Source organism: Bubalus bubalis, chromosome 10, assembly GCF_019923935.1.
Source record: "Bubalus bubalis isolate 160015118507 breed Murrah chromosome 10, NDDB_SH_1, whole genome shotgun sequence".
Classification (NCBI taxonomy): domain Eukaryota; kingdom Metazoa; phylum Chordata; class Mammalia; order Artiodactyla; family Bovidae; genus Bubalus; species Bubalus bubalis.
The window spans coordinates 80,179,009-80,191,384 of NC_059166.1; the positions used below are offsets into that span (position 1 = coordinate 80,179,009).

Sequence of the window (12,376 nt, forward strand, 5' to 3'; positions counted from 1 at the left end):
AGTCTCTTGCAGTTCTGAAAACTAAGAAGTGTCCTCATTAAAGGTAATAATATTTCTTAAAACTTGATGTATGACCAGAAACCAGTTAAGAAAGAATTAGAGACACTCCTGCCTCCAGTAAATTATGATGACTCATAATGATGCTCCTGCCTCCAGTAAATTTAAAAACTCCCTATTGGCAGGGGCCACATCTTATTCATGGTTTTAGCACACAGAGTTTTTACATTTAACATTTGTGGTACTAAATGACACCTAATGTGGTTATTACTGTATAGGGATTACTATAGTTGTTATTGTTGTATGCTCAGTCGTGTCCAACTCTTTGTGACCCACGGACTGTTAGCCCTCCAGGCTCCTCTGTTCAAGGAATTTTCCAGGCAAGAATACTGGAGTAGGTTGCCACTTCCTCCTTCAGGGAGTCTTGCCCACCCAGGGACCAAACCAGCATCTCCAGCATTTCCTGCACTGGCAGGGGATTCTTTACCCCTAGCGCCACCCAGGAAGCCCAGTGATTACTGTATACCTAACCATCATTTCCCAAACTAAATAAAAGATCTCTGTCTACCAGACAGAAAAAGTTTATTTCATTGTGGGGATTTTAGGAATTCCAAGTCCAGAATATGTAGCTCTAAGTGCTTAAGGGTATTAGAGTCAGCCAGAGAAGAAGGTCTCCCTTTCATTGGCCCCTGGTCAGTTTGATGCAGAACCACCACTCCACTATCATCCCCAGCTTAGGAGTCCCTACCCCTCTTCACAAGAAGGGTAAGAGCTGTGGGTCTGATTTTTTTTTTTTTTTTCAGGTATACAAATCAGGTTGGCATACAACACAATCTTTACCACATCATTAATAAAAATAGACACTTTTTAAGAAATGAAGTTAAGTTACAGATAATAAGACATTACCTACTTATAATGTCTGTGGTTAGTGATTCACATTTTACAAGGATTTGGTTAGTAGTGTACTTCATATTTTAACTATATAACGATTTCTCTCACAAGGGTTAGAGCGAGGCAGTTACGTTCTCTGACTTTCTCAGAATCAGAGGCATTTTACCCAGGAAGTACTGAGCCTAAGACCTAGTAACTGTTAGCGGAAAACTTAAGTGGAGAACTCATGACTTGATCTACTTTCCCCGGTCGTTCTTCCAAAGAACAAAACTATTGGTTTTGAGCCAAGATAAGTAATTCAGTCACAGCACTACAGCTTTCCGTAGAAGGCAACAGAGTGAAACTATTTCCACTGGTACTACTGCCGCTTTGGATTTTCTTTGTTCTGATTTCCCTTCTTTCGTCCTTTTCATCTCTACTGCCTTGTCTCTCATGCTCCCCTCTCTGCCTCTCAGCTTGTGTGGGACATGGAACCAGGGGCTGCCTTTATCTTGGGAAGGCATTTGAAGAAGATTAAAGCTGTAGGGCTCATGGTTTCTTAGGCCTGCTTCTAGTCTAGGAAAAATAAGCTCTCAAGGTCACTGGCCAGATCAGTTCACAAAACTGAGGGGCCTACACAGAGAGAGCCAAACACAACATGACCAAGCTGGCTTTTGCCTAGAATATGCTCTCTGCACGTTTTGCCCCGAGTGATAAGTTATATATAGTCATATATAGAAGAGACTATTAAATGTAAAATTCATTTGGGGGTGAGGTCTTTTCCACGTTGACCATGACTTTAATGTAAGAGAACTGTGCCAAAGAAACTTGATGAGAACTTAGATGGCTATTTAAAAAAAGAAAAATGTTGCCTATGTTTTCCATAGTATTCTGTTTAGGGAAAATAAAAAAAGAGTTAAACTAGAAAATAAGAAGGAGTAAGACTTGTAAAATCATTAGCATTTTTAATTATTATGAAGGGATAATAGAATCAATAAACAACATATCTTTTCTAATTGTAAGGAGTCTGCCTGTTCTGTCTTCACATACATCTCCCCCCACCACCACTTCCAATGAAGCTTCCCAGGTGGCGCTAGTGGTAAAGGAATCCACCTGCCAATGCAGGAGATCTAAGAGATGCGAGGTCGGGAAGATTCCTTGGAGAAGGAAACGGCAATCCATTCCAGTATTCTTGTCTGGAGAATCCACGGACAGAGGAGCCTGCTGGGGCTACAGTCCATAGGGTTGCAAAGAGTCAGACACGACTGAAGTGACTTAGCATGGCACCCCACCCCAATATCCAAAACAAGGGCAATCAGTATAGACATCATCAGATGTACCTTTTTACACTTAAATCATTACCAAATTTAAACATTATGTCACTAATATTTTTGCTTCATTGGACATCTTTGATATACTCATTTTTCCATGGAAACCTCATAATAAAAACCTCATGGATCCTTTCCTCTATTGATTCCATTTTTTTTTTTTTTTTTTGCCCCCTCAAACTCCTGTCCTCCTTCCACTAACTCTCCCTTCTTTTCTCTCCTCAGATCCCCTTGTTGGTGGCAAAGAGTAGTACCTGAGAAACTCAAGTACAATGCTAAGCCTCTCAAGTTTGCCGATTCCAAGATTAGGGGTCCAATCCTTGACACTGGATAAGAGCCTATTATGAATACTTTCTGGAGAATGGCACGGCAACCCACTCCAGTATCTTGCCTGGAGAATCCCCACGGACAGAGGAGCCTGACAGGCTACAGTCCTTGGGGCTGCAGAGAGTTGGACACGATTGAGCAACTTACCACAAATCACATGGATCAGTTCAGTTCAGTTGCTTAGTCATGTCTGACTCTTTGTGACCCCATGGACTGTAGCCTGTCAGGGTTGCTAATCCATCCTGCTGGTTGCTTTGCTGTCCTACCACAACCAGACTCAGCCCAGCTGAACAAGCTCATAACCATGCCATCAGAAAGGGGAAAGAGAAGAGATCCGAGATCAAAGGTTTCACTCTCTCCATGTTTTCTAACTTTTTCAAAGGCAAACAAGGAAGCTCCCTTCCCTACACAGAGACTAAGCTCTCTGTTCTCTCAGAAGCTGTAACCTGTTTCATCAGGTGCTGGAAATATCCAGAAAGTAAACACAAACACATACTGAGCAAGAAAAAAATAAGCATAAGGCAGGGAGTAAACAAAAAATCACAACTATTCCATTTCAGACTGTCAGCATATGACCCATTTTTGGCATTTGAATTTGGTTTTAGGCTGTCATTAATTAACACTTCACTTCCCTGGTGGCTCAGACGGTAAAGCATCTGCCTACAATGCAGGAGACCCGGGTTCGACCCCTGGGTTGGGAAGATCTTCTGGAGAAGGAAATGGCAACCCACTCCAGTACTCTTGCCTGGAAAATCCCATGGATGGAGGAGCATGGTAAGCTACAGTCCATGAGGTCACAAACAGTCAGACAAGACTGAGCAACTTCACTTTCTTTCTTTCTTAATTAACCTTCAAGTTTCACTACTTGAGTCATACACTATACTGTGCATGTACTGAGTATGCCACACATACCTTTTTTCCTGCCAGCCAAAATGAACTTCTTTCAGTTGTTCATATCCTTCAGTTGTTCTATTCATTCCAACCCTCTGAGTATGTGATTCCCCATTACACTTTTTTCTTCCTCAAAGCAACTCCAAATCAACTCCTCTAATACCCTCAACTACACAAAATACTCTGTCTGCTCTCACAATGTTTAGATCCTTCATTAACCTTCACTCACACTTTGCTGTAACTACTCCTTTAACCAAATCTTCCCGCTAGATTTAGCTGCAAGAGGACATTTGCAATGCCTGGTACTGCTGCTGCTGCTGCTAAGTCACTTCAGTCGTGTCCGACTCTGTGCGACCCCACAGACGGCAGCCCACCAGGCTCCCCCATCCCTGGGATTCTCCAGGCAAGAACACTGGAGTGGGTTGCCATTTCCTTCTCCAATGCATGAAAGTGAAAAGTGAAAGTGAAGTCGCTCAGTCGTGTCCGACCCTTAGCATGGACTGCAGCCTACCAGGCTCCTCTGTCGATGGGATTTTCCAGGCAAGAGTACTGGAGTGGGGTGCCACTGCCTTCTCCGAATGCCTGGTACAATACTTGACAAATAATATTTGCCAATAACAATTCGGCACACAAGGCTTGAGAATCCACAACACAAGACAGGCTAAAGAATCTCTCCACAAGTCAATTCCACCTACCCTGTTCATTAATCCCACCACTTACCTTGTTTCAGTTCCACTCTTCTATGCAAGCTAGTCTCTCTTCTTGGAATGCTTATCACTGCCAACTCACCAGCTAACTAAGATCTACTCATCTTTCAGGTCAGACTAATAAACTATCAAGAAAAGATCAGCTGTTTTATTACTATGCTCCTCCCTCCCCCAGCTGATTTCACAATTACATGTGTGTGTGCAGTATTAAAAGAATTTTTGAGGCTCAAAAAGAATACTAGAATGAAAGAACATTTACCAAAAATGAGTTTTTCATTTTTATTGTTGAAAAGCTGGCTGCATGAAATCAATGATGCAAATTTTACTTAAGATAACTTAATATGGGCAGTGAGAAGAACAATTATAGCATTCCCAGAGAACACTACTGACGGTTGGAATCAATTTCTAGGCACAAAATACAGCTACTGCTGCCAGGGCTGCCTCCTCAGCAAATCCAAACTGACACAACCTCCAGTAGATAACTTTCTGTATTAAAGGCTTTATCCTTCCTGTGAGCACTCACGCACTTAGCATTTGGCCCAACTCCTTTGAAATTAAGCTGTTCCCACTGGAACTGTGCTGGGCTATGACCTGCAATTTGTTTAGGAATTTTCCCCTTTCAGGGACTCTGTTGTTGCTGTTCAGTCACTCAGTCATGTCCAACTCTTTGTGACCCCATGGACTGCAGCAAGCCAGGCTTCCTTGTCCTTCACCATTTTGCTCTTTGCTGGAGCAGCCGTGAAGAGATACCCCACGTTCAAGGTAAAAGAAACCCAAGTAAGATGGTAGGTGTTGCAAGAGGGCATCAGAGGGCAGACACACTGAAACCATAATCACAGAAAACTATTCAATCTAATCACACTAGGACCACAGTTCAGTCAGTTCAGCCGCTCAGTCGTGTCTGACTCTTTGCGACCCTATGAATTGCAGCACACCAGGCCTCCCTGTCCATCACCAACTCCCGGAGTTCACTCAGACTCACGTCCATCCAGTCGGTGATGCCATCCAGCCATCTCGTCCTCTGTCGTCCCCTTCTCCTCTTGCCCCCAATCCCTCCCAGCATCAGAGTCTTTTCCAATGACTCAACTCTTCGCATGAGGTGGCCAAAGTACTGCAGTTTCAGCTTTAGCATCATTCCTTCCAAAGAAATCCCAGGGCTGATCTCCTTCAGAATGGACTGGTTGGATCTCCTTGCAGTCCAAGGGACTCTCACGAGTCTTCTCCAACACTACAGTTCAAAAGCATCAATTCTTCGGCACTCAGCCTTCTTCACAGTCCAACTCTCCCATCCATACATGACCACAGGAAAAACCATAGCCTTGACTAGACAGACCTTTCTTGGCAAAGTAATGTCTCTGCTTTTCAATATGCTATCTAGGTTGGTCATAACTTTCCTTCCAAGGAGTAAGCGTCTTTTACTTTCATGGCTGCAGTCACCATCTGCAGTGATTTTGGAACCCCCCAAAATAAAGTCTGACACTGTTTCCCCATCTATTTTCCATGAAGTGTTGGGACCAGATGCCATGATCTTAGTTTTCTGAATGTTGAGCTTTAAGCCAACTTTTTCACTCTCCTCTTTCACTTTCATCTAGAGGTTTTTTAGTTCCTCTTCACTTTCTGCCATAAGGGTGGTGTCATCTGTATATCTGAGGTTATTGAGATTTCTCCCAGCAATCTTGACTCCAGTGTGTGCTTCTTCTAGCCCAGCATTTCTCATGATGTACTGTAAGAATTGCAGCACCATAGGTAAGACAGGGGACGAATCTTGAGACTGTTGAGCCCCTCAAGACAGGGTGGCCAGTCAAGCCCTGGGCTTAACAACATTCCAAGTTTAAAGGACAAACAGGAACTCAGAGCTGCAATTTGCTCACAGGTTGATGATATCAGTTTGTGTCCTAGGATTATAAGCGGGAACCCTGAAGTGCAGTCTTTGAAGTCTCTTCCAGAGTGGATGCGCTACCTAGGACCTTTTCCCAATTAGGACTCCAGATGTGCTGTGTCATGGGACTTCCCAGCGCTGTTTGAGTCTGGATGTTGGTTAAAACCCAATTTGATGATGTATCCTCTGCTATTTCTATTTCTCTCTTCAATGTTACTGTATATTGAAAGTAAGCTAGAAAATTCTCTAATAAATATTGGTATTATTTAGTTTGTATACAATGAGTGGCTTATTAGGTTAACAAACCCTTTGAACCTGAGACAAAAGTGAAAATTTTGGCAAAACATTAATCACATTTATTTCAGGTGCTTTAAGGTAAAAATAGCCTCTTTTATAAAGAAGAGCTAAGGGTTTGGTTTGGCTTTTTTGTTTTGCAGCTATGTAACCTTCTCTATTTATCTTCTGAAATCTTTTTGTCATTTTGATTAAACAGATACTTAGTGTTTTGTAATCTTCTGTAATCCTATTTGTTGAATTTTCCAAAACCTTTTGATATTTTTGAAAACTTCCCCCCAAAATTCAAACTCTAAATTAAGTTTTTTTGACCTGAAAATAACTTTAGGAATGTCCAGAGGGGCCCCTAGAACTTCTTAAAGAACACGTTCTCTCTTCTTATAAAAGGAGATGGTAATTAGGTTTATTTGGTATGTCAAATTTTATGGGAAGCTTTGTCAAAGAAATTATAATAAACTTTCTTAGGTTATCTTGTATACATGAATGCTATTTAAATATTAGATATTGTAGATATCTAGATATTGTATGAAATATCTAGATATTGTATGAAATTTTAGATATTGTATGCAAATTCTGACAATTCTCATGTGTTCTAGTATAATGTTATCAGTTCAGTTCAGTCACTCAGTCATGTCCAACTCTTTGAGACCCCCATGGACTGCAGCACGCCAGGCCTCCCTGTCCATCACCAACTCCCAGAGCTTTCTCAAACTCATGTCCATCAAGTCAGTGATGCCATCCAACCATCTCATCCTCTGTCGTCCCCTTCTCCTCCCACCTTCAACCATTCCCAGCATTAGGGTCTTTTCCAATGAGTCAGTTCTTCGCATCAAGTGGCCAAAGTATTGGCGTTTCAGCTTCAACATCAGTCCTAACAATGAATATTCAGGACTGATCTCCTTTAGGATGGACTGGTTGGATCTCCTTGCAGTCCAAGGGACTCCCAAGAGTCTTTTCCAACACCACAGTTCAAAAGCATCAATTCTTCAGCACTCAGCTTTCTCTAATAATGCAACTCTTACCTTCATACATGACTACTGGAAAAACCATAGCTTTGACTCGATGGACCTTTGTTGGCAAAGTAATGTCTCTGCTTTTAAATATACTGTCTAGGTTTGTCATACCTTTTCTTTCAAGGAGCAAGTGATTTTAATTTCAAGGCTGCAGCCTCCATCTGCAGTGATTTTGGAGCCCCCAAAAATAAAGTCTGTCACTGTTTCCACTGTTTGCCCATCTATTTGCCATGAAGTGATGGGACCAGAAGCCATGATCTTAGTTTTCTGAATGCTGAATTTTAAGCCAACTTTTTCACTCTCCTCTTTCACTTTCATCAAGAGGCTCTTTAGTTCTTCTTCACTTTCTGCCATAAGGGTGGTGTCATCTGCATAACTGAGGTTATTTATATTTCTCCCAGCAATCTTGATTCTAGCTTGTGCTTCATCCAGCCCAGCATTTCTCATGACGTACTCTACACATAAGTTAAATAAACAGGCTGATGATATACAGCCATGGTTTTAAAGATGTGGTCACAGAAATGACCAAACAAATTTGTCGATTACATTAAATTGAACCTTCATCTTTAATTATTACTATTTTTAAGTCTTTTGTCATTTATACACAATTATTGTTTATACACTGAGGCTTTTGCAAATGTATTTATCTTCAAAGAAATTCATGGAAAAGATTCTGACAAATACTCTAGGATGAAAGTATTAGATAAATTTAAGATATTGTACAGAACTGGACTTAAAGGACCCTTTTTTTCCTCTCCTTTAAGAAAATGTATCTTACAACAAGGGTTAAAACATTTATTTTTTTTTCCTCCCTTCCTGGTTCCTCCAGAATTTGAAAACCTAAGTATTTTTTTTTTTTCATAACAATATGTATATTTGCAGAAATTCACTGGGAATCTGTTCTCCTCGTAACAAGACACCACTGGAAATACTGGCTATATTACCATAGCTTTGGCTGTATTATCATACTCAGGAAAGGTGTACATAGACTCAGATGTGACCAGACAGCTTTAAGGACCTACTCAAGAAAAATAAATAAATAAACTGGCCGGATACCTTGTTTACAAGGTTCAAGCAAAACAAACTTGAAAAAGAGCTTATATGGTCAGTCACTATTTTCATGGCATTTATGTGAATAATCAAACCAAGTTCAATACCAACAAGATAATTTTACTATGAGTGTCTTTAATAAAAGGATAAACATGGGAGAAAGAAATCATGTTTTCACTTACACAGATATTAAGTTCTAGTCCTACCAATGATCTTCAAGGTTTTGTTACATACCTATATGCTGGACTGGATTCCAAATTCTTCTGCTGTTGTTGTTCAGCCATGTCTGACTCTTTGTGACCCCCATGTACTGCAGCACGCCAGGCTTCTCCATCCTTCACTACCTCCCAGAGTTTGCTTAAACTCATGTCCATTGAGTCAGTGATTCAACCCAACCATCTCAACTTCTGTCGCCCCATTCTCATCCTGTCCTCAGTCTTTCCTAGAATCAGGGTCTTTCCCAATGAGCCAGCTCTTGGCAGCAGGTACCCAAAGTAACTCTTTGGTCAAATATTTTTCCTATCCTTACATGTCTGGCTACTCCTCTTCAAACTAATGTTTTCAATTTTCTTCCACTTTTCTGGTTTGAAATCAGTAGGAAAAAAAGACTGCTCTTGAATTTCCTTAGAACAGTCTATACCAGGTCCTCCTCACGACCTGGAAGGTAACCAAACTTCAAGGACTTGAAACATGAGTACACATCTCACAGCTAAAGAAGACTGCACCTGACAGCTGGTCCTGTACAAACACTGCTGCTGCTGCTGCTGCTGCTGCTGCTGCTGCTAAGTCACTGCAGTCGTGTCCGACTCTGTGTGACCCCATAGATGGCAGCCCACCAGGCTCCCCCGTCCCTGGGATTCTCCAGGCAATAACACCGGAGTGGGCTGCCATTTCCTTCTCCAATGCATGAAAGTGAAAAGTGAAAGTGAAGTCACTCAAGTCGTGCCCGACCCTCAGAGACCCCATGGACTGCAGCCTACCAGGCTCCTCCATCCACGGGATTTTCCAGGCAGGAGTACTGGAGTGGGGTGCCATTGCCTTCTCCAGTACAAACACTGGAAACGCCTAAATCAAACTCACTAGGAAAATAAGCAGCTAGCTTTCCAAAGATGACCTGACCAGGCTTGTATACCCATTTTGTCACTGTTGCTTTTCTCTTTCACGGAAAGACAACACCCAACATACCTACTGGTATTTCTCAAATTATAGTGAGAGGGGACAACCTCTTCTTTTGATTATGGCCTTTCAGAATCTCCATGACAAATTAATCTTTTCACTTGCCAGTTTTTTTTGTTTGTTTTTCTTTTTTTAAGAGTTAGAAGTTCCAGAATTCACTTAAGTTTTTCTTTGTCTGGACTATTAACTATTCTGGACTCTTACCTAGATTCATGGTTTCTGAATTTGCAACCTTACGGCCTGTATTATTGGGTAATACATTTGGTTCTAAACAGTTCTTTTGAAATAACAATACTATTTTAATGGCCTTCCCAGGTGGTGTTAGTAATAAAGAACCTGCCAGTGAAGGAGATGTAAGAAATGTGGGTTAGATCCCTGGGTCATGAGGATCCCCTGGAGGAGGGCATGGCAACCCACTCCACTATTCTTGTCAGGACAATCATATAGACAGAAGAACCTGGCAGGCTACAGTCCATAGGGTCACAAAGAGTCAGAGACAACTCAAACGAATTAGTATGTATGCATACATATTCACCTTGAGTGGGAACTTCCAGGAAGCATACCTGACTCCAGGTTTGGCTCAGTAGGAAGAGCCTTTTTTCCCTTGGGTCTGAGTAAATGTCAAAGAAAACATGATTAGAGAAGCAGAAACTCAATTGCATAGAAGAATCAGAGAGAAAGACCACTTCCAACAGGGTCACCTGACACTCCCCCTTTCCCAACATGATTTCTTCTATCGGCTACTCTCAGGCTTAAGGTCCTTGTTTAGAACCATCACACAATTTGGTTCTAAACTTCTAACTCTGTATAACTATTTTAAGTTCTGTATTTTGTTGCCTGTCAAATCTTTGTATAACCAGTTTGTTCAACAAGGTGAGGCTTGCTCCACATTTCAAAATGATCAGAACGATCTCAAACGATTTAAGATCTTAAGATCGCAATTTCTCCCTCCTACTCCTCCTTGTTAGGTTTTCTCAATAGGTTTCCAATCGGTGCACTTTCCCACCAAGGTGGGGCCCAACACCCAGCAAGAAGTCCTTCTTGGCACCGAATGACAAAGGCCACTGAAACTAGAAAACCTGCCTCTTCATCAGCGATGCTTTCAGAGAAAAGTAGAAAACGTCAAACTGAATTAAAAAAAAAAAAAATCGTTTAAAATAGCTGGAAGGACACACGGCCAAGGGAGGCATCAATTACTCCTTGTTAATTACATACTCCAACAAGAGAGCATCACTCACAGACCCACTAGAAGGGAACATTTCCTGTGTACCTAGCTACTTAGCCTATGAGAAACCATCACTACCTGAACTCTCACCTCAACCCAGGGACTTTCTTCAAAACAACTCCTTTCAACTTCCTCCTTCTTCTCTTTAACATAATGGGCTTCTCCTTTGTTGAACTTATCCATGGCTTTTGCTATAGTTCGCTGGTCCCAACTCCAATTCCTTGGCTACACCCAAATAAGCCCATTTTACTGGTAAAAGAACTGGATGTTTTATTTTTATCTTGAAAGCTTCATGCCTTCCACTTGATTCTGCATTTCTCCAAAAGGAGGCTGCCCACTTCATGGCAGTGTGAACTTAAATGTATCACCTAAATTATCTTCTTTCGTCTTTTATTTTTTTTTAACACTACTGAGAAAGATTGAGGGCAAGAGGAGAAGGCCGCGGACAGAGGATGAGATGGTTGGATGGCATCACAAACTCAATGGACTTGAGATTGTGCAAACTCAGGAAGATACTCAAGGACCGGGAAGCCTGGTGTGCTGCAGCTCACGGGGTCCCAGAGAGTCCGACACGACTTGGCCACTGAACAACAACTGAGTACAGGAATAAGAAAGTATTCAGCATTTAAATGAAATTTAAATAAATTCAGCACTGAAATTACGCGTCTCTATCCTTTTGAAAACGTCAACATCAGCTATTTCTTCACCTTCACAGGAAAGTTCCACTGACCTTTTTCCATCACCTTCCCTCACCGGGCAAAAGGCTCTGCGTCGCTCTGAACAGCGTACCTGCGCCCAGCACAGGGCAGTGGGCCTGCGGCAGGGCCTCACACGGACAGTGCCGCCGAAGCCCCGCGGGTCGCCGTCTGGAATTCTAGTGAAGAAGCGCTAAAGTCCATTACACAGTGACTGCTAGGGTTCGCCAAGACATGCTCCTTAAAGTGTAGCTCCCGCAGCAACAGGGACCTGAAGACCCCACTGGCGACAACATTCCCTTCCGCCCCTCTGCGCCCCTCTTCCGGTCCGTCCGGCTTCCCTTCCGCTTTTCCACCCCGCCGCGGACGCGCTGGCCGCCCTCTTTCTGGTCCGCTGCTTCCGGGTTCCTGTGTTAAATGTCTGCTCCTTCTCTGGCCTCTGGGTTTTACGCTCCTTGGCGGGCACCCCAGACCCAGGAGCCCCGCCCCGACGCGGAGCGCCCCACTCTCTGCCAGGTGCCCGCAGGTGCTCGTGTAGTAAGTGAGCTCGGAAAGCGGGTCTCTGGGCCCGAGCTTCGCTACGCAGGGCTGGGGCCCCTAAGCTCTGAAATCCTGCAGTCCTGCTTTTTTTCAGGCTTCCATGTAAACGTGGAGGAGAAGAAAGACAGTTCAGGAGAATTTCCAAAGGGGAGGGGAGAGAAGTTACCAAGGCTGTACCTTTTCTTTTTTTAGCTTAAATTTATTTATTTTAATTGGAGGCTAATTACTTTATAATATTGTATTGGTTTTACCATACATCAACATGACTCCACCACGGGGGTACACGTGTTCCCCATCCTGAACCCCCCTCCCACCTCCCTCCCGGTACCATCCCTCTGGGTCATCCCAGTGCACCAGCCCCAAGCATCTTGTAACCTGCATTGA

At 42.7% G+C, this 12,376-nt stretch overlaps 1 protein-coding gene across 4 annotated transcripts in view; it reads right to left on the reverse strand.

Annotated features, from left to right (window-relative positions):
- The window catches only part of ECHDC1 (ethylmalonyl-CoA decarboxylase 1), a 53,226-nt gene extending 41,420 nt beyond the window's left edge, over window positions 1-11,806 (reverse strand). Inside the window, exon 1 of one of the 4 annotated variants that reach the window (XM_006046698.3) lies at window positions 11,547-11,806. Coding sequence is in view for 2 of the 4 variants with exons in the window: in XM_006046696.3 (XP_006046758.1) it covers window positions 8,591-8,690 (100 nt within the window). In the remaining 2 variants the exon portion in view is untranslated. Of the gene's footprint in view, window positions 1-4,133; window positions 4,276-8,590; window positions 8,717-11,487 lie in introns of those variants that run through there. The other 3 variants (XM_006046697.3, XM_006046696.3, XM_006046699.3) reach the window with 3 other exon arrangements.
- Between the last annotated feature and the right edge of the window lie 570 nt (window positions 11,807-12,376).